This window comes from Sparus aurata, chromosome 16 (genome assembly GCF_900880675.1).
Source record: "Sparus aurata chromosome 16, fSpaAur1.1, whole genome shotgun sequence".
NCBI classification, from domain to species: Eukaryota; Metazoa; Chordata; class Actinopteri; order Spariformes; family Sparidae; genus Sparus; species Sparus aurata.
Window position 1 is genome coordinate 4334324 of NC_044202.1, and position 23279 is coordinate 4357602.

A 23279-nucleotide genomic window follows, 5' to 3' on the forward strand; every position below is an offset into this window, starting at 1 on the left:
TAATTCTGTCATATTCATTCATTTATTTATTCATTTTATATTTTTGGTAATTTACAAATAGTTTAAATTCTAAAATAAATTAAATGTGCCAATGATTTAGGATAAATCAAGTAAATTGGAAACATGCCATCCATTAGTAACCCCCCCACCATATTTATACGTGGCATTTCTCCATCCAAGGCCCGCGAAACAATGGCATATATTGCTCCTGCGGCTTTCATCAGGGTTTTCTTAAGGAACCTCTTAAGAACAACTTAAGAAAGAATCTAAGAAGATTCTTAAGAAGATATTGGTGAATGAGGCCCAATAATCTCCTCCAACTCTTCAACAGAAAGCAAACAAGCACATTTTTCGCAATTCCACAAGTGGAAAACAAACAAATTATACAAAAGAAACTAAATTCATTCTACCACCGGTATTTAAATGCCTTTTTTGAAACTTCCTTGTCGGTTTTGGTTATATAACAGTCCTTGGATATGATCGCTTTTCTTCCTCATCATTAACTTTTATCAGGGGTTGAAAGGCGCTGTGTAGATTTGTACTCATTCACTTTATTACCCGATGAAACAACGAAGGTCAGAGTGCTTTATTTTGCTTTGATGGCTGTGAAACAGCAGAGGAAGGCCCGTGCTTTTATTTTGAGGACAACAGAGCTCGTTTGGCACTCCGGTGGGAAACTAAAGATTAGCTTGTGGTGAATGTGACAACTTTTTCGTCAGGGACATCTGATCCGATGAGGTCTCGATACTTTAATGATGAACCTGACGCATGATTTGGAGTCAGTCAGCTGCTGTTGGTTATAATGATCAACACATCTTCTCTTGTGGTATAGGAAGGTCTAAATAGCTGTGATCACACTGCAGCGAGCAGAATTCATTACAAACCGCTGCAGAATGAAGTTCTGACACATTTTTTTTTCTCGTGAGCAGCCTGTAATGTTAATGAGCCCGAGCCTGGTGTCATCAGCTCGCGGTGGTAAACTGTCTCTTCTGCAGCGTGGCTGCCAATGAGTCTGCGTTAATGGCCTGTTTGAACCAGCGTCAATGTTAATGCAGCGGCGTCAAAACATTTACAGATAAGACGAATGCAAATGTGCGAGTGAGCGAGCGTCCAATCAGACGCTCGTCGAATCATTCTCACATCAGAAGCCTGCACAGGAACTCGGGCCGTCTGTGAGGAATTTCTGTTTTACAAGCTTACAACTTACACCGCCGCTGATTATGAGAAGTTTATTTTTTCCCTGTCTTGAAATAATCTGAGTTTACTTAAATAACCCCTTTCATGCAACGATGCAAGTGCTTAACAAAGACAGGGATTCAAGAATACACAATAAGAAATAAGAAAAAAAGGGGGGGAAATGTTAAGAAACAGGTTGAAACAAGCAACAATAAAGCGAAATAACTCTAACTCATGTGTGAGATGCTGAATACTTGTAACATTTATGAGAAAATTGCCGCATTTCTGCAGCTCCTGTGGTCACACTCCAGGCTTCACACCTACAAAACTAAACTGGGCGACGGCTGTTTGTGTATGTGGGAGACGACAGCGACAGCTGTAAATGGAGGGAGGGGGGTTTAAAACTGTGCAGACTGTTGAGTACTGAGGCCACCAGTGACCCAATTACAGGTTAACCAAGATCCAACACAACTTTTAAACTGTTCGTTTAAGTGAGTCACACTGTGAGATAACAACAGATAAGACTGGGCCCAACGACAATACACCGCAGTGATACGCTTTATAGACAGAGGATTATTTTATAGCGGCATTTATTCAAATTTAAACTGTTATATTGTTTGCACGAGCTAACTGTGGGGATGGTGATGGAAAGCATTGGGGCTGGTTGGTGAAACTATTGGTCTTATTCTTAAAGGACCACAGTGTGTTTGCAAGTTCTATCTGACAGATATTTTGAATGCATGTCGTGCAGTTTTAGGTTTTTTTATGTTTCAAACGTGTGTAGCTGTGTTGTGTAATGGATCACAGCGAAACCAAGTTTGCATTCATTCTGTCCACTGGATTTATTCAGAACAATAACGTAACTTTGACAATCGTCTCATCTACTGTACTTCTTAAAAGCCAAACTATTCCTGTAACTATTTCCAAAACTACCCTAAAACAGGCTGGTGTCTCTGTGTTTCTCCTCTCCTATGAGCAGGTAAGAGTTTCCTCAGGATATCTTTTGGTTTCCCGCCAGAAGACTTTTTCAGATAAGAGGATTTTCAAGATAAGCTGTTTGCAAACTGAGCCGATGCAGATACGTTGTCAGAGCATTGGGTTTCATGTCAGTGCTGTAAACCAAAGAGGAGACCTCTGCTGCCACCGCTGCAAAACTGACTGCACCTGATAGAGCATTATCTTTTATAAAGCCTGGTGTATGTCCTGGTTTTGGTCAAAGATCTGAGTTTCATTCCAGTTGTTGTGACGGATGTGGGTCAAGATTTAGACAAGACTGAAACGGAAGACACTTACATTAGACAGGGTTCGTACGGGTGCTTGAAATCCTTGAAAGTGCTTGAATTTCAATTTTGTGTTTTCAAGGTCTGAAAAGTGCTTGGATTTTAGTTTAAGTGCTTGAAAGTGCTTGACATTATAACTCTGTGTCTTTCACAAAATTGGGATCAGACTGGATAATTAATTTCTGAAGTTTTTGCTATTATAAAATGTAATTTTAGATGTTTACAGCATGATACAATGTACATAACTGTGATAAAAAGTGAAGAAAAAAAATCATAAGTATATATATTCCTTTAGATACGTATTTCACCCCAGCGATAAGGTGCTGGAAAATCTTAAAAATTACCCTTAAAAGTGCTTGAAAAGTGCTTGAATTTGACCTTGAAAAATGTGTACGAACCCTGATTAGATAAGTATGCAAGAAAATGAGAGTGAGTGAGGAAGCAACCAACCTTTATCTCAGCACATTTTAATGGGCAGCATTGGGAAATTTGGATTTTTAAAGAAAAATGTGAGAAGTGTTTGTTTTACACTGAATCGTTCTCCAATTTTATAAACGTGAAAACACAAAATGACCATAAATGATCATCTTTCCTGGATGTTCTGGCTGCTGCATCATGATCCTCCACATGTTTAATATGTAACCTCTCAGGCTTTTCCTCCTACATAACTCCACACTCCCCTCACAGAGGACTGAGGGGTGTGTTTGCATGGAGACGGTCAGTCAGCCACTGCTTCCCCCCGCCGCCTCCCCCGGTGTTCATCCATACCATTGTTCCCTCTTATTGTCTCCCCTAGTGTCAATGCGGACTCTCCCCTGGTCGGGGTCACCCGTCCGCCGGTCAGCCACCACCCCCCACACACACACCTCCAGGCTCAGGTCGAGGGGAGAAGGAGCACACATCTGCTCGTGGAGGAGGCCCGGCACCCGACAGATGGAGGGCAGCGCAGGGGGAGAAGCTCGAGGCTCGGTCAGGAATTCTGGAGGGAAAGGGAGACAAAAGACGAGGAGGGGACGAAGACGGGAGGCTGCGGTGGATGTATGTGGGGGTTAAAGAAAGGAAGGAGGAGGTTAACTGAGTGCAGTGACACATCCTGACAAGGCTTTCAGTATACTCTCATATGATGTGGGGATTTAGAAGCATCTAAAAGTAACTACAGCTGGGTATCCAGTTTATTGTCCATCGCACCAAGTACTGAAAACTGTCACGTTGCAAAAACTGACATTAAAAGCCTCTTCTTTTTTATTTATTCTTAAAAATGTCTGAATTAAATAATAATGTCACCAATTTAATTTAAGTTCTTGCATGGCTGCTTATGATTTCACATAATTACAAGATTTAAGAGATAATTCTATTTTGACAAACAAACGTGTCATTTTATAACAAGGAATTTTTCATCTTAACAAAATGTCATTCATCTTGTAATAATGTAAAATAATATAGATTATTGAGAATGAAACATCTAAAATTTCTTTAACTTTTTCCTGTTACTTAATCGTCTTATATATCATGAAACATTAAATGTTGTCTTGTGTTGTTAGAACATGAAACGTTTCATGTAATCACAATAAATTAGCTCGTTACAACATGAAACGTGTCCCGTTAGAACGAGATAAACAGTATTTTGTTATGACAACAAACGTTTCTTGTTACAATATGAGTTTGTATCATGTAACAACATGAAAAAATCTTTTTTTTACGTTCTGGTGTTGGAGCAATAGACTGCCGTATCTTTGATATATATAAATATAATATAGAATAACATAGTTTTAAGATTATAATACAAGTAAAAGTGTCTTCTTATGTTAAATGAAATATCTCATTCTCAAAGTAAGGTTTCAGAAATGTATTTCAACTTTGGTATCAGTGCTGAAAATCCAATAAATTGTTGGCATTAGCGTGAAGAGCTGCTGACACTCGGCCATGAAAAGACAAAAATAAATTATTACTTAAATTAGTCACGGCCAAAAATGATAAAAGCAGAGTTTACAGGAAGTTTTAAGACAAACCAGATAAAAAAAAGATGAAACTTTGTTGCCTCCTGGAGAGAGATTCAGTAAAACCTGGTTGAAAGTGTGCACATCAAAACATCCCGCTGGGTTAACAAATCCCCAGAACAATAATGGGTTTAACTTTACACAGTACCAAATATTTAATTCATCGTCTTCCTCGTGCATTTGAGGATTTTCAGCTTTTTTGTTGAACTCATTTTATTAAGACAAGCACTGTGAAGGTGTCACTTTGGGCTCTGGGTCACCGGGAGGGTATTTTCAAAGGCAAATACATAATTTTATGCAACATAATGAAAATGATTTGACTTTAAGTGTATTTGCTAAATCAGGGAGACACTTTTGACCCATTTAGGAGCAACAATATCACTGATTACACTAACAAAACATTATACTTTACACTTAAAGCTCTACAAAGTTCAGTAGTGGAGCAGTCTGTGAAAAGGCGTCACCTTCTCAAAGACGTTCACATCTCGTCTCTCTTCTAATGTACATGTGTAGCAGTCCCTCCGCCCTGCTCGCTCCGCTGCACATTTACACATGTGAGACGGAGGGTTCGGCTCATTTGTGTTGAGCAGCTTGTGTGAGTGTCTGTCTGCTGGTTCCTGCTGCAAACTGGAAGAAAAAAAAAACACCCCAACAACCTCACTGAGAGAATTTGTGTGTGAATACACTCGACGGTTTAGAGCCTCTAATTAGCTGATGTTAATCTATGCAGCCCAAACACTTTGTTTAAGACCTCTGTCATCAGCGGCATTTACACTTTTACGATCAGGAGCTCCTTATATTTAAACGTTAAAATCTTCTTTTTTACAGAGTGGAAGACGTTTGTATAAATATATATCCTTGCTATGTTGACTTTTGAGTGTGTTTTGAAGCAGCAAGTACATTTACGGAATGTCTATTTTTGTGCTAACTGTTCCTTTAATGTACTAAAACACCCTGGTGAAGCAGCTTCAGTGAGGAGAGGATGCACCGAGTAATTACACATTTTCACTTAAAACCACCAGTGAGCGTTTAATCAAGTTTTAATCAACAGAAACTTCAATCATCACGTTAAAATCCTCCCTTTCGTCTTTATGTTTGAAGGTAATTTAAACACATGAACGAATAAGATTTATTTGACATACTAAGAGTCAGTTTTGCTCTTCGGGGCTGCAGTTTAATGTCTCGCACACACTGACACTGATTCATCGTCTCTCTATTATACCTGCCTGCTTTTCTTATGTAAATGATTTTTTGTGTCTACGTCTTGCTGATGAACTCATAGAAAAGACTGACTTCCTGTTCAGAAATCAGCCTCTTTGTTTGACTGCTAATAAGACCGAGGGGCACGCGCTGTGTGTATGTGCATGTGTGCATGTCTGTGTGTGTGTGTGTGTGTGTGTGTGTGTGTTACATACATCCTGCATATTTCATGGAAAGCAGTTGGCAGCAGTTGGGCGGCCCATCTGTCAGAGGCAGAGCGAGGCCTTCGTTTGAAAAAAAAAGGGATCAGACGGAGTTATTAATCATGGATGAGGTCAGGGATTAAAAGTTAATAAGTTCAGCGAGTATCAAAGGTAACGTTATTAAATGGTCATAAATGTATATCAATTAACAGCGGCTGACGACGATGTCCCAACCGACCGACTCTTAAAATGACCTCATCATTAATGTGTCTCACACCTTAAACACCGCAACACCTCATTGTACTTTTAGCACCTTTAGATGATGATCAGCAAATAAATTACCTCCGTCCTAAAACACTTTTTGTGTCCTAAAGGAACATTTTGCACATTTCCTTCACTCATTACGCTAATGTTTGCTCTTAAAAGGCTCATTTGATGGCATAACTCTTGTGCTTTCAGTGCTGTAAATTAACTAATAATCTAAAGTGAAATCAATTTTCCTCCAAAATAATTCACAAATGACAAGAAACTGCAGTTAACATGAGTGAAGTGAGTAATAATTTCTTTCTAAATGACCCAGATGACGTATACAATACAAACATGTGATATACATTGTGACAGTTGCAAAAAGAGCCTTGAGAAAGTGTTTATTTGTAGCATGGTGCCACCTGTTGGTTATTTATGGGACTGCAAGTTGGGTACAATTAAAAACTAGGACTACAACTAGTTCTTCTGGACTACAAAAATGGTGGCAACCGCTGACACATCAGCTGAGCTCTGAACTCTGACCCTGAACTGGAGGGATTTCTGGTAAAAGACTGTGATTCTTTTCCATGCTCTTTGACAAAAATAAAATAAAAACAAATGTTAAGCAGATATGTAAGACAAGTTTAAAAGTTCAATGTAACTATGTGTGTTTGACAGACAGTGTCGTTACAGGAGGAAAGTACAAAGCAACATATAAACAGTATGAAGCATTCCAGTGTGGAAACGCAAAATTATACACAACAAATATATTATAATCATAATAACCTAATTATTATAATCAGGACAGGAAAGTGTCTTAATGTTGTTCTGCAGATTGTCCACATGGGGGCGTTGTTTACACCTTCACACCTATATTTTAATACATGACATGAGATAGTTTACAGACATCTATTTATAATACAAGGAATCTCTGTCTGTCTGTGTGTGTGTGTGTGTGTGTGTGTGTGTGTGTGTGTGTGTGTGTGTGTGTGTGTGTTCCTCAAATATCTCTGCGGATCAGGATCAGACTGACCTGAGACTTTCAACATGGCTGCTGCGTGGTTCAGTGGTGTGCAATAAGCATTTGCTTGGACTGCAATGATAGCGTGAATAAATAATTTCATAAATGCTTTACAAATTCTGCAAGCATTGTCCACCGGAGCCACCACAGTCACGTGCGCACCAGAGCCAATCATTGCAGAGCTCAAGCCCATGACATACCTTAAAAAAACAAGTGGATTTATACCTGCAGCGGCGCGAGTTACAGCTACACGACCCACCGCCCGTGTCGACGGAGCGGACGCACTGGCACGTCCAAAACCGGATTTAGGGTAAATAATGTCCAACACGCCTTTTCGCGAACATTGCCGTTACGTTTGCTTTGTGTCTGGTGCAGGAAGAAACAGTAAAAATGTGCTTTTGTCACAAGCGGATTTATACCTGCAGCGGCGCGAGCTGGTCCGGGATTTTGCCGGCGGTTCGGTCCCATTCTGTTCTGTTCTGTTCATCTAAACTGACTGTTGTGGATTATAATGAGATTAAACAAGTCCAGACTGAGTCTGTTCGGGTCTGAGGAGATCAGGAGACGCGCGGTCAACAAAGTGGGATCGGAATCTGTGGATGTTTGTGTGTAGCTAGCTGCTAGCCGCTAGCCGACCCACACGGCCTAACGTTACCTACCGAGTTGACGGAGCGGGCGCACCGGCACGTCCAAAACCAGATTTATGGTAAATTATGTACAACATGCTTTTTCGCGAACATTGCCGTTACGTTTGCTTTATGTCTGGTGCAGGAAGAAACTGAAAAAATTTGCTTTTGTCACGAAAGTTTCCAAGCAGCAAGTTTGGTTGTTGAGGAACAGGAAGATGTGGGAGGGACATCGGCGGATGATTGACAGCAGCAGTGATGTGTTGGAGACAGCGACAGAGATAGCGAGTTTTGAGAGTTGAGAGACTTGTGACATATAGCGTGTTTGGAGTGTATAGTTAGTGTGTTATGTAGTGTTTGGTGTGGTGTGTTTAGTGAGTAGTGGAGTCGTGTTGTGAGGCAAACCAAGGAGGAGACGGCTGAATGTGGAACAGGCAGGAATGAGCTGAGGAGCCTGAGGCATTGCCTGTATTTAAATGTAAATAGTTACACATAGCTTTGTAAATTTCAAAAACTTGTGCACCAATTTAGCAAACAACAATTTATATTTGCATTATAACTGATGCAATTGGTCCATTAAACATATTTGTGGTTTTCACAGTAAAAAAACTAACTTTTTCTACTCTGATTTTATGTTATTTTGTGATTTTAGGTCCATAGTGTTAATATAGTACCTTAAAATGAAAAAATAACTGTACAGTCACACATGTGAGGTTGTGCTAAAAATAATTACACCAAGTAAGGCAAGGTAAATAGTTTTTAAGGTGACATATAATGGTATAATCAAAAACGGCCAATTATATCCCTGACGTCCCACCTTCAAACACAGCCTCATTTGGCCATCCATGAAAAAGCTACTTAACCTCCCACTTTTCTATAGAAATACATGCTTCCTACGGGCACTGCACTAGTATAAAACTAATAGAAATGTAGTAAACATACTTTTTTAATCAGTTATTTGTATTGTGCATGTTAGCTCACTGGACAACATGCACATTAGACAGTTTGATCGTCAGGTGTGGTTAATCAGAGAGCAGTTAAGTGCAGCTTGACACTTTTAAATTAAGCAATTTACAAAATACAGTACTTGCATTCTCCTATTTAGTCGCTTTACAAGAAATTAAATGTATCTCCACAAACATGTAGAGAGCCTCCTGATATTTTCTGGCCACAGAGCTGGTGAAACTCTGCTCTCTGGTGCCAGCTAGTGGTGATAACATGAACGACACTGTAGCAGTCCGACATTAATGACGTCTCTGTTGTCATCAGAGGCACCTGTGTTTGACTCATCTGCAGTTAAAGTGAAACTCTCACCAAAATGCAACTTAGGCTTTGTTTGTCAATGTACCCGAGTCAAACCTCCGTGTAAAAGCATAATTACGACGAAAGAGCCACTTTTAAGATTGACCGTATTTTAATTTTCGAGTCAAACTCATTTTCAATGGGAGTGCATGGGGCACTTTTACGATTGCATCAAAATCTCTATTTTTAAAACACTAAGAAGGCTCGACACAACATGAAACTTTGCTCGTAGTATCACCAGGGTCTCTACACATGAACACGAGCATTGAGAACATTGTTTGTGTACACAGAGTTTACTCAAAGAGAGTTTTGGAACAACTCACGTTAGCATTAGCTTGTTCCGCTCCCAGTCATCATGGCAGTGTGATCCCAGAATGTGACGTAACATGGAGGACAGTTAAGGTGGAACTGCTGTCTTCCAGCGCGATATCTCACGCAGTAGCGCGGGAAGGGGGGTGCTGCCGGGGCTGCAGCCCCCCCTGGTGGTGGCTGCAGGGTGCAACATCACTGTAAACCTAAATGTTTGAAATAAAAATACCGTATTGACCCGAATATAAGACGACCCCTCTTTTCAAGACTAATCTTCAGAAAAAGACTCTGATAACCAAAAATCGTTTCTCAGTAACAAACTCACATACCCTCCTGTCAATCTCTTGGAAGCGGCCGCTTAGAGGACCACGATAAGCTTTTCTCTTACTGTTAGCGTTTTCAGACGGTCTTTTTGGACCCGCCATCTTCGGACGTTACACTCCGTAACTCCATATTTCTTGGCTGGCTGACAGTTGTTTGGCGCCTCCGCTGCATTGATCACCATTATCTTAAAATCAGCATCATAGCTCCGCCTCAGATGTCTGTTAACTTGCCACACTTTTGATCCACTTTGCTCCGTAAAATCACCGCGTCTCTCCATTTTTCATCTCCTGTCACTTCTTCTCCGCTGTGATTGACAGATAACCGCAGCCACAGTGTCAGTGACGTCTCTACAATAAGCTGGCGCCCTCTGCTGTTGCGGTCGTGTAGCGACCCAGACAACTATCAGCATGTGTCAACGGTTAGACCCGATTATAAGACGACCCCACTTTTTCACATAATTTTCATAGAAAAAAACCTTGTCCTATATTCGGGTCAATACGGTATTATAAAAGAAAACGTGTATATATATATATATATATATATGATATCTATAAATGATATGGGGTGTAAATAGAGTTTTGGGAATGTGTGGGAAAATACATTAAAAATATATATATTTGTGGAGGAGACTCCCTCACCAGGAAGCCGCTTCAGCATCGAATAGTCGAACAACAATGGCGAGTGACAACCGTGGACGTGGAGTAAAACAGAAAGGAATATTGGATTTTTTCACAAGTAACGTTACTGTGCCTATTTAAAAAAACAAACAAAAAACGAATATCACCGAGGAGGAGGACAACAAAGAAGATGAAAACAGCAGTAGTGTGCGATGCGTTAGGGTACAGTAGCAGAAAAAAATACGATGACGTCACCCATTCATTCATTCAGTTGGCAGCCCCCCCTACTTAAAACATCTTCCCGCGTGCCTGATCTCACGTGACTTTTCCGGCTTTTTATTTTAGTATTGTTTCTTATATGAGGCTCCCTTTTCAACTTCAGGGTCAATATTGTTTTTCACTAACGACAAAACAACAAATTATCCTGCATTTATATGGAACTAAGCTTTAGGAGCGTTCCACCTTAACTGTCCTCCAGGTTACGTCACATTCAGAGATTGACTTCTCCGCTGCCATGACAACGGCGAGCGGAACAAGCTACTGCTAACGTGAGTTGTTCAGAAACGTTCTTTTTAGTAAACTCTGTGTACACAAACAATGTTCTCAATGCTCGTGTTCATGTGTAGAGACCCTGGTGATACTACGAGCAAAGTTTCATGTTGTGTCGAGACTTCTTAGTGTTTTAAAAATAGAGATTTTCATGCTATCATAGAAGTGCCCGTAGCACTCCCATTGAAAATGAGGTGAAAACGAAAATACGTTAAATCTTAACGTATGTAGTGGCTTTTTCATCGTAATTATGCTTTTACACGAAGGTTTGACTATATACAGTCACAAAAAAAGCCTAAGTTGCATTTTGGCGAGAGTTTCACTTTAAAAACCTCCATTCAGGTGTTTCCCTCACTTTCATTCCATATTCTCTATTTTGTATTTTTGTCATTTTTAAATAAATATTTACTGATATCTTGATCTCTAGTCCAAAATCATGCAACATGTTGGTGTGTAATTTAAAGTGTGTCTGTGTACATATATTTATACGTATAATTTGCCTCATTTTGTTCTTTCTATTCGATTTAGTTTCCACTGTTAACATGAATATCGTCACAGTTTTTTCATTGTTTATTTTTTTTAAGTTTTACATTTAAAAAGTTATCATTATTATTATTATTCTCATTATTTATCCTCTTTTTGGGTCAGAGGATATGTGAGCATCTCTCGATTGTATTGGAATATAACTAAGAACATAAATACTTATGCTTTACTTGAGTATTATACTTTATACTTCTACTCCGCTACACTTTGTCAGCCAGTATTCAACTTTTAACTCCATTATAATTATTTGAAAACATTTACTTACTGGATTAAGATCATTAATACAGAATCAACAAATAAATGATGGTGGATTATGATAAGATCCAGTCCCTTCTGGATTATTTGCTATATTTGGTATATTTTAATGCTAATGTACTTTAACTTTTGAATGCAGGACATGTGTATAAAAGGTATTTCCCTGTTGGATACATGCAGTTGCTTTCCTCACTTCGTCCAGCAGATGTCAGCAGACGTTCAGCAGACTTCCTGTCTACCTGTCAGCCTGTGTGTGGTCTTGTTTGAAGTGTCCAGTCAGCTCTTGTAAAAACACTAAATTAGCTGCACTCTTTACATAAGTTAAAAGACAGGGAAGTGAGGTGCATCGGTGCTTTAGGTGGGCTGTCTGCGCTCATTATTGCTGCCGGCACATCCCAGTCCACATGTCTGTCTTTGTTGGGCCCTTTCTCCAGGGAGACGGACGCTTTGATCTGCTGCCGGAGCCTCTGATTGTCCTCTGTTCAGCTCAGAGCGACACGGACAGACACAATGGACGACAACTGAGGTGGGACGACTGTAAACCTGAAGCTACAGTCGTCCGCACAGAGGCTGAAATACAGGCCTGCTCTCTTTATGGGGGACAACGTACTGCAGGAAGAAAAAGGGTTTGTCTGATTCCTGAAACTCACAGAAGATGAACAGCTACAAGAACCCTCAGTCATTGCCTTGAAGTGATGAGCATACTGGGATATAAATGACACATCAGTGCATTTAGGTCCTTGAATGCAACGCTGTTAACAAGAGGACAGAGACTACAGTACAGAAACCGGATGTAGTATTCCCCTTTCCTTCATCTCTCTACGAGTGAGACTCCAGATTCAGATTTTCACTGTTGACGCCTGAATGTTTCGTCCACCACCTGCAGCTGAGAGGCCTGCAGGTGTCTAATCACTAATTATATGACGCTATATCATTTATAAGGAGTTACAATGAAGTTTCCAGTTTCCAGGTTTCATTGGTTGAGGAAGCAAAAGCTTTTCACTACCTGTAAGAGAAGAATTTAGCTTTTATCTAAAGGGTTAGCATTTTAAGAATGCAATCAATAATTCATCATTACAAACTAACTGCTGTACCATACAGAGATGACTGCAGTCATATATTTCATGTTTTTAAAGAAAAAAACAATAACATTAAATGCTCTGTCCAATTTGTTGTGTTGATTCGTCACGTTTTCAGCCCTCCGTCTCACATACTTTCTGTATTTTTGGTGCCTGAAGAATGTTCAGACACGTCTTAAATGAGAAAAGCTGAATTATGTCGCTTTATAAGGTGAATAAACAGGTAGAAAAAATAACATTTAATGCCATTACAAGCTGCAAGTGTTAAACACGCACTAAGAACTTACAGTAACTTTTTGTTTTTGAGATTTTCAGTAGAGATGAGATGATTCGTTCGGTGAATTTAAAAAGAAAACGTCTTTTTTTTTATTTAAAAAGCCATTTGAACATATGATGTTTCTACATTTTGGAGATATAATTCCTTCCTTTCTCTTACACTGAATATCTTTGGTTTTAGACTGTTTGTTTGACAAAACAAGATATGTGAAGACATCATATTGGGCTCCTGCAGATTGCAATGGCGGGTGATGTTGGTGGTTTGTCACCTTTTACAGACCAAACGATTAAACGAATAAACAAGAAAACACTATGTGCAGCCTTAAAACGAACACAAAAGTCAGTGTAAGCCAAAGAAACAATGCTCTCTATTTCTAACTGGAATCATCCGTTAAATCTCTGTTACTAACCGGGCTGACGCTGAGAGCAACAGTCAGGTTGAATCATCAGGTTGCTCATCATTTTCCTATAAAAGGCCCCGGGGGGAGGTGTGGGTGGGGGGTCGAGGAAGTGTGGCAGTAATATAAGCAAACAGAGAATGTGAGGAGAGGAAATGGCCTGTCCTAATAATCACAGCCCCGGAGCAGCGGAGCATTCAGCTCGCAGCGCCGGGGTGCTCCAGCGCTTTCAATGCAGCGGAGTCCTGCAAGCGGCGCTTTATGGACAAGCCCTGACACCCACAGGAAGTGTAAACAGAGGTCAAGTGTTAAAGTCCAACCCGCCAATTCTCACCTCCATTAAAGAGGCAGGAGAAGGGGAGAGGAGGGGGGGGGGGGGTCTCCACACAGAGGACTCAATGCACCTGGGAAGGGACCCCTTTAAAACGCCGCTGTGATTGGTTTCATGTAGCAGCGATGTGAAAAAGACCGCAGGACGTTTGCTTTATGTGCATTTATCAACAAAAAAAAAAAACTGGTGGCCATGTTCCCTCGAGTGAAGCGTGAAAACACAGCTGGAGGTTTCATTTGAAATGGGATATAACCACGTCCGAAACTATATATTCATACAAAATGATGAATGAATCTCATCTGGAGGCATCAGCTGACCTTTAACCTTTTCTGACATTATATTGGCAGTTTTTGGTAACAATAATATCATACTTATAACAAGGAGAAATAGCTAGTTAACTGGAAAAAAACACAGTATCCGCACACTGGATCACACTCAGCTTCGTTTGACTTAAAGGAGGATTGCAGCATGTTTTCTTCCTTCAAATTTAAAACTACTCTCATATCTGCATCGTAAGTACGGAGCTACAGCCAGGAGCCGGTTAGCTTAGCTGAGAACAGGAGGTGAAGCCAAACTAAGAGCTAATTCAGCACAAACCATCAGAGAGAATCTCCTCATACATCTGTCAGCGTTCATCACATTTTGTGGCAGATGATTAAGTGGCGGGAAGAGTTTTAAAACAAAGGCCCTACTGAAGTCGTGCAACAAGTGCAGAAGCACCGTGTGGGCGTCTCCAGCTGCACCTGCTGTTTGGGTTCATGTAGGTGCAGCAGAAAGTGACGGAGTGAGGTGGATCATGCAGGAGACGCGAGGATGTGGTGATGAATAAATACAGTCTCACACCACCGGCCTCATCAGCCTGAAACAGCTGAGATAATCACAGTGATGCACGGCGACAGCAGCTTAAAGAAGCTCGTCAGGGAGGTCATGTGTAAAATCTGGATGGTGCAGAAATGTGACTCATGGCATCTCAGATCTGCAGCCATGACTTTGTGGATCCATTTTACATATAATATTGCACAACATGAACGTGAGGATGGTGCTTAATGAATTGTGAGAGGATCATTAAAGTCATTACAGTTCATCCTGAAGGAAACATGAAGGTCTGAACCAAGTTTCATGGAAATCCACCAGATAATTGTTGAGATATCTCAGTTTGGACCAGTAAACGTGGCTACAAAGTTAGCCGAGTGTAATCTTTTCCCGATCTGCATGTTCCTGAAGCTCTCCTGTGTTAAATTACACATAAAATATCCAGTGTGACTCCTACATTTCTGCATAAACTGGCCTTCGCTGCATCCTGAAGTGTCCTGCAGGAGTGGCAGACAGGTCCAATACACACAGCCAGCGTTCCCAGGACAGGACGGTCATGTCAGTCAACAGAAACCGTTCAAGGGAGAAAGTTAATCCCTCATTAAGTTGGTAATGACATGGACGGTCATTTTCTCTGAGTGGATGGAGGACTTGCTGGCACTAAAATGGCTCGCTGTGAGCCCGGAGGAGAGCTGCAGCTCGTACAGTAGCACTTCACAGCAGCCGGCGTCGATGCTAATGGAGGAGCTGGAGGAGCGAGCTGCAGTGAGCGGAGGGAAGGTCCTCCTCCTCCTGCCACACATGCAAATGAAAAACACACACAATCTGCATAGTGACATGCAAAAGAGGCAGAATCACTGCTGGAATTAGGCAGTTCATTTCACATTTAACTATTTAGCTGATTGTGTGTTAATTCAGGCGGTTTTATAGAGAGAGAGAGAGAGCGGGGCTGAGAGGTTTTGGCCTAAACACAATGACAGGATAGATTGATGCAAATACTACCTCTGTTAAGAGTCGCACAGTCACTTACAGACACATTAAATGATAAACCGATCATATAAACTGCTTACTTTTAATAAGGTTTCAAATCTTAGCGCTTCGATTAGTGAGATTCGACTTGGACTCGAGTCAAAAATAAGGAATTTAAGGTCTGACTGCTGTATGACTGGACATGTTCAAGTGCCAGAATAATGTCAATTTGAATATAATCTAATTAAAATACAAAATAAACAAAAAAATCCTATATAAAACACATGATAAAAGCAAGGCAAAAAAGGTTAAATGTGTTGGCTACGGTGGCCTAGAGAGCTCAACGCGCAGCGGCTTAGCAGAACACATTCAGACAGACAAAACAAAAGCTAACAAACACAATAAAATGAGAAAACTTTGCTTTCTGCAGAGTGAGAAAGACACTAAAGACAAAAAGTAGCACAGACGATGACGGGGACCGTTTCCTAAAAGTGATGAACACGTCCGGACATGACTGCGACACGCTTGTTGTCCTCAAGGTTCAAACTACGAGGGAGCTCAAGGCGAATATGAGACATTCAGTATTTTTGGTGCCACTGTTTCCTCTCGGATTTAGATTTACCGACATATAGCTATTTATATATTTAGGTTCCTCAGATAAATATAGGGGAATAGTCTTCTGATAATGGATCATGTGTATTCCTGCTGCAGCCGTCCACACTTTGGGGTGCATCAACATATTTCACACACCATTAATTGTCTTTAGAGTGAGTTTCTTTGGCTAAATGCTGCAATGTTGGATGATTTTCTGTTTCTTTGTTGTCTCAGCCTAAATACTGCCAGTAGATACAGAAAGGTATTGACAGTGTATTTCTGCATGCAGGCAAGAACGTTCATGTTCAGACATGTATGCGTCTCACGCCGGCTCCCATGAGCACGTTTTTAATGCAAAAGTCCTCAAACTCTGAGATTTTGATGAGAGTTTCTATGTTTTTTTTAACGCAAAAGTTGTGATGATCCCACACAGGTTGAAGAGGTTAAGCTGCAGTGTGTTGAGCTCTCCAGGCCACCATAGTTATCAGCGCAATGGTCTGTATACTAGAGACTTAAGAGAGTTTATTTAACATTTGAGTGTATTTTTTATGTATTATATTTGTATATTTTTGATAAACAAACTGTCAAAAAGTCTTACAACATCCTGTCTGAACAGAAACACTTTGCTCGCTGGACTTCTGCGCACAGACTGCATGTCCAGACGTGTTTTTAAAGTGTTGTCTTTGTCTCATTTTGTCGTAGCATGAAGGGAGGATCATTAATGAGTTATCTAGGTAAACTACAACGATGCATTTCTTTTCATTTATTTCTTCTTAGCTGTTAAACTGTAGCTCACTTTATTCTGTTTAAGCTGGCACACATAAACCGCTGTGTTGCAGCAAAAGTAAAATACTTTTGTAGTTTTCCCCTGCCGCTCGCATCAGACGTAGAAGAGCAGGTGTCTCAGTTGTACCTCTCCATCAAATCAGCCTCCTCGTGCTGCAGAAACACATCCCTCAGCCCACAGCAGAGCCCTGGATGTGTATTGGAGCCAGACGGAGCGTACCTGGCCTTTTTACTGGACTCCCATTCATAGTCAAGGTGAGGGCCAAGGCCCAGCAGGTCCCAGTAATGACCCCTCGGTCCCCGCAGCGAGGTGGCAGAGGCCGGTCGTTGTGGATCGTTCTGCAAATGGCTTCATAAACTCATTAGCGATGGATGTGCGTGGACAGGAAAGGCCCAGGTCACAGTGGCTGTTAAATGTGTCGGGCAGGTGAGAAAAACGATCCCCCTTTCACCTCAATAATAATAATGATGACAGTGTTTCTCCAGCGCTTTTGTTCCATTCAATCATGTGTGAACTGAGCCGGGAGGTGAGACAGAACCGGCCCACCGCCGCTCTTATTTTCTGCACATCTCACTCCTCCGTCGTACGTCATAAGAGGCAGGTTGATGTGAGGCATCCTCTGTGTGGCAGTCACGACTTTTGATCCTCAAAAACTGCTGAAGATAGGAGCAGAAAAGTCTATTCAAGGTTAAATCTCAGGGTTTTTATATGCAAAAAAGAGTTGAGACACTTTACAACTCTGAAATTAATTTAATGTTTTACATCAGAAAGTTGGCTGATGATCACCAGCTCAGGTGAGGTGGAGTCACTAATTACTGACTTCTTTTTCCACCTGTCAGCGTGAAATATCGTCCTTTCACTTTACTAGATTTACACGATACTCTAAAATGTTCCTTTACAAGTTTATATATGAAGTGCACTGGTATCATGTTGATTCATCAGGACAATCCAGTAATTAAATATTCTTTCTACAACAAGGGCCACCGTGTATAAACAGGACTTTTATTTTGACACTTTCAGTCCACTTTGCTTGTTTATACTTTTAAAAAGCTGCAATGATTAGTCGATTATTGGATCTTTTGATTGAAAGAATTCTCTATTTTGATGATTAATGATTCATTTAAGGCATTTTTCAAGCAAAAATGTCAAACATTTTGCTGGTTCTGGCTTCTTAAATGTAAGAATTTGTTGCTTTTCACCGTCATTTAGGACATTTATGAGAGTAAATTAAGAGTCTTTGGGTTTTGGTCAGTTGGTCGGACAAAAGAAGGGATTTGTAGACATCGCCTCAGGGTGAATAGAACTTTTAAGGGTTAGTGGAACAGTCTGTGTCAGGTGATGGTTTGGCTAACCCTGCATGTATTCTGCAGCATTTAGGATATCAGAACATGTTCACCACAATAACTGCTCCACACATCTGTCCAGCTGCTGCAAAACTACTGAGTTAAGTTGTTTTACATGCAAACTTACTGTTTTACAAGAAATACTTTCTGTATTTTTAATATCCGACATGTGTTTTTTATCTTTGCGTGAACACTAAAGTGCCCAAACAACCAGTTATAATACGCAAGAGAAAACTTGAACAACAGACAACCTTCTGATTCAGTTTGATCTATTTTTGCATGATTTTATAACTGTAGTTTTGTCGGCGGCTCCTGGAAAAGTCACACCGGGATACTCAGGAGAAAATGAGCCACCATTTTGCGTGTAAGCAAGCAACCACCAGATACTGAATGAGCGAGCGCTGATGAGGAGTTTCAAGCTTTTTTTGGGTGAGAGCCTCATTTGTGGACGATGGCCATTAGAGAGCAGCCCTTCAGCCTCTTTCTCTTCTCGGGCCATGACTATGAAAAGAGGACTCTCCGGGACAATGGTGCGTGTATTCCTTGTCTGGCTCCAATACACAAGGAGGGGACCGTTGGCTTCCCTGCAGCAGCTCAGGTTCCTCTCATTAGAGGGTGCAGAGATGCAGTTTTAAGGAGGTTTCAACCCGGATATCATGAAAACAGAGTGAGTTTAGTGAGGCAGAATACTGGAGGAGCACTTAGTGGAAGATGGGAATAAGATGGACGTACATTTACTCAAGCTTTAAGATATGTACTTGAGTATTTCCATTTTTAGCTACTTCATACTTCCGCTCCTCAACATTTGTAGGCAAATATTGAACTTTCACTCCACCACTTCTACCACTAATACACTTTTACACCACTCTGAAGATTGCATGCTGCATCAGAGCCAAAGAAGACGTACTTAAATACATTTCATATCAGATACTTCTACTCAAGTCAGATGCCAAAGCAACATTTTAGCACAACGTCTTTACTTTTGCTCAAGCATGACTTTTGGGTGACTGTTAAAATACCACCATGAACTATTTAGTTTTTGAAATGTCCCAAAAATGTATAAAAGTCTCCATTAGAAGTTTTCTGAGGTTGACGTGATGCCTTCAAATGTCCAAAATATAGATTTATTCGTCGGTTTACATTCAACAAACCAGCAAATATTCACATTTTACCACCTGAAACTAGTGTCTGTTTTTATTCTTATTTGAAGATTAATTGGTCATCAAAATAGATTACTGATTAATTTTCTGTCAGTCAGAAATTGGATTAATCCACAGATTGTTTTTCACTGCAACAGGTGTCCACGATCTGATAATTCAGGTATCATATTCAGTCTGATCTTGAAGACAAGACAAGATAAGATAAGATAAGATAAGAGTTTATTAATCCTAAAGAAAAAGTCCTGTGCCAGAGATGCAAGAAGTAAGTAAAGTAAAAATATAAAGTGTAAAATAAGATAAATTAAGAGAAACAAGTAACCTCAAATAAAACCAAATTAGACAGAGCAATGGTTTTGAGAAGTAATTAGAACTTATAAATAGATAATTAAGATAATTCCGCGTGTCTTATTGGTTTTCGACCTATTACAATCTGAAATCGAGTCATCGTCTGAAGGTTTCGACACTAAAATGTGAATTCTGTGACTCATCAGGAAGGAGATTTTCTGCAGAGCACGCCAGCAAACAGCCGCGGTGCAGGGGGTGGGTGGTCCGGTCGGGGAGGCATCAGAAGAAGCGGCCTTATTGTTCCGACGCAGGTCGAGAAAGTCTGTGTTTGCCCTCTTCATTAGACATTCTAGTGTCAGTGGAGGAGAATAAATAAAACGCTGCGAGGTCAAAGGGAGCGAAGCGCTGCGCCTCGGTGTTTAAATGTGTTTTAACAGTTACTTAAAGCTCGGGAGAAACTCTCAGCCACCTCCAAATGATGGAAATGAGCCCGGAGAGTTTGCAGAGCTGGCAATAATCCAAGTTGAAAGAGAGGATGTCTTTGTCTTCGGGCAGTGTAAGGAGGCAAATCACTTCCTTTAAAGACGCCGCGGAGCGCTTCATCTCCAAAACCTCTGATGACAAACCAATACAATAAAAGAAGTTTAAAGATCATTTCCTGCGTGAAATGGATTTTAGAGTGAAGGTCGCGTTTTCTGAGCCTTTTATTTACACATGTTTGTATTTACGCACAATAAATCCACTTTAATTTAAGGTTTTTAGACTTTGGGTCGTTTCTGGAGGCCTTTCCCAGCCCGAGCAGCGACATTCAGGGGTGGATCAACCTGTGGATTAACGCGCGGGCTGAGATTCGTTGCAGTTGCAGTTTGGTTAAACCAGCAGCACCAATCTGTCACCACAACCGACCCGCCGAATTTGACGCCTCAATTACGCGCAGGCCGTTATGCAAGTTTTAAGAGCGACACCGCCGCTGTTAAAAGACACACTCTAGACATAGGGGCGCATTCATTTTATACAGGAAAAAGATTATGGACTGTTTACATACAGGGGCGATTCTTGGTTAACAACTGGCTGAGAAAAAAACGTAAATTAAAGCCATGAAGCGGGAGGGTGAGCCGTGCGTAAAAAAGAGGAAAGACGATCCAAATGAAATCAATAAAACAGAAGATTCTCTGTCAGGCCTCCAGTCGCGAATCGACTTGTTACGCTGCTTAAAGCATCTGTCGGCCAGGCAGGACTTAAAAGGCTCCAAATAAGATGATTTGGCAACATCAAGGCTTTCCCAGCGGTAATGATTACATTTGGACTTAAGATCCATGCAAGAATTTGTAGCCCAGTAAATCTCCTGAGTTCCCTGCCCCCCTCCACTCTTCAAAAGCCTTGTCATTCAAAGGGTTAGGATGTTTGACAATCCCAGCTTGTACCACTCCACCAATTAATTGGGTACGTTGTCGGGATGTTCGTTTCTCTCATCTGCTACTTAGAAAGACAAAGGAGCGATGGGGGGCTGTTGACACCTCTGCGTCCGGCTCGAGTATAAATGAGGAGACTCCTCTGAGGAGCGGCATTCTTCCTCCTGCTGCACTTGGAGCAACAACTTTCTCCGCAGAGAACTTTTACAACTTTTTGAAACAACCAACAGAATGCAGGTGCCCAACAGACCAGTCGGACCGTATGGATACCCTGTGCGTAATTACGCACCAGCATCGCTCTACCCGCACTACCAGGGGAGCCAGTGCGCGTCGCCGTCGAAGCCTCCCAGTGGGAAATCTTTCACTATCGATGCTTTGCTCGCCAAGCCGGAGGACACAAGCAGCAGCCGGACGCCTCTTTCACCAGCAGCTCCGGTTCTGCCTCTCTCCGGACACGTCGGCTTACCGATAGCGACATCCCCTTACGTCTACTCCCCAAACATGCTGCACTCAGCGCTGCATCAACAGCCTGGATATTCAGTCTACTGCTGCCCGCCTTTCAGCTACCAGGCATCGTGTCGTGGAGCATTTTACGCACAAGGTAAATACAGTGGTTTTCATGACTACCAAAACCAGATAAATGTAAAAAACAAAACACATGTTCGTGTTTCGTGACAGTGTGATTAAATGTGTCATCTCTTTCTTCGCAGCTTCAATGTCCAAAGTGAACGCGGGGCTTCATTCGTTCAAGACTAAAGGTGGCAAGTCGAAACGGATGCGCACCAGCTTCACCAGCGAGCAGCTCTCCCGGCTGGAGAAGGAGTTCGCCCGGCAGCAGTACATGGTCGGCTCCGAGCGGTTCCTCCTGGCGTCCGCTCTGCAGCTCACAGAAGCTCAGGTGAGAAAACACTGAAACTCACACATCATGTAAACTGCGGCCTCAAAAACTTATCTGAATACTTGTGTCGGTACAAAGTGTCTAAATGCGTCTCGTTTTTCGTCTCCAGGTCAAAGTCTGGTTCCAGAACAGACGCATCAAGTGGCGCAAACAGAGTCTGGAGCAGCAGCAGGCCAAGCTGGCCAAACTGGGCCTGGCCGCTCCGCCGAAAAGTCCCGGATCTCAGGGACACGGAGATGAAGGAGATGAGGATGAGGAGTTCTCCGACCTGGACGTGGATATCGACGTGTCCGATGACTCCACGGACCACTGCTGACCCGCCGGACTGAAAGAAAAAAAGACTCTGTACATAGAAACAGCTGAGAAAAGGAGCCCTGTGTGTCTCCATATGAATATTTAATAGATGTATAGTTATATATTTAATTTTCTACATTTATTGCTCTTTGATGAGTTCACTTCATGTGTTTTTGTATATTTGGATGAAATATTCAGAAATATATTTTACGACATCAGTGGAAACGCTCTCCTGGTCTTCTTCTCTCCTTCAGCCATAAATCTGCATGTTTCAGTGATAGAAACTGACAAAGGATCTGAAAAATCTTCTGTCCAACTCCTGCTTATCACATCCCTGCTCTGTAAAATCTGACAAAGTGACTTTACATGAAAAAAAATAACAAAGTAGACTCATATTTGTAGGTTGTTGAAACTTTTTAGCTCACACAATTTGTGTTTAATCGTCCGCTTTACTTGCTAATTCTGAGGTAATCTGCCTCCTGACTTCTCTTCGCCATAAAAAGTCAACTTTTAAAATTCACAGTGCACCAAATTCAAGTCAAGATGTCAGTCTGGGATGTTTTCTAACCGCTTTGACTCAAATTTCACAGTAAAGATGAAGCAGATTAACTGTTTTTGGGTGTTAAACTCTATAAATCCTGTACTTTTAACTCTGATTGTGCCTCGTTTAGTTGTAAATGTTCCCGAGAAATATTAAAGCTCTGATGCCACATTATCAGGGGCTTTAAATAGTTCACATAAAATACATTTACATGAGAATCTGTGGCATGTTGCCCAGTTAAACAGCCGATGACATCTCATTTTAACAGACTATTTATCTGGAGAACAACCGAATTATCAAACTGAAGCACAAAATGAGATGAGATTTTCCTACACAGAAAGAAATCAGATGACACTTTTCCCAAACACTGACTAAAATGACATTACAGCGTCTGTTAATCTGCACTGATGAGAAACCCTCGTCTCTAATGTACCCCGTCAAACCATCATCC

The 23279-nt window shown here is 41.2% G+C and overlaps 1 protein-coding gene and 1 long non-coding RNA gene across 2 annotated transcripts; one reads left to right on the forward strand and one right to left on the reverse strand.

The window, feature by feature from the left end:
- Positions 1-3297: 3297 nt before the first annotated feature.
- LOC115566461 (uncharacterized) lies at positions 3298-5939 on the reverse strand. The gene is made up of 3 exons (XR_003980985.1): positions 5869-5939; positions 4918-5080; positions 3298-3483 (listed from the first exon to the last, which is right to left on the reverse strand). It is a non-coding gene; the product is annotated as an uncharacterized LOC115566461 (long non-coding RNA).
- A 15334-nt stretch (positions 5940-21273) lies between these two features.
- On the forward strand, positions 21274-22351 carry noto (notochord homeobox). The gene is made up of 3 exons (XM_030392145.1): positions 21274-21696; positions 21806-21993; positions 22103-22351. The coding sequence occupies exons 1-3, from the start codon at positions 21327-21329 to the stop codon at positions 22307-22309; spliced, it is 765 nt and encodes a 254-aa protein (XP_030248005.1). The 5' UTR covers positions 21274-21326; the 3' UTR covers positions 22310-22351.
- The last annotated feature ends 928 nt before the right edge of the window (positions 22352-23279 follow it).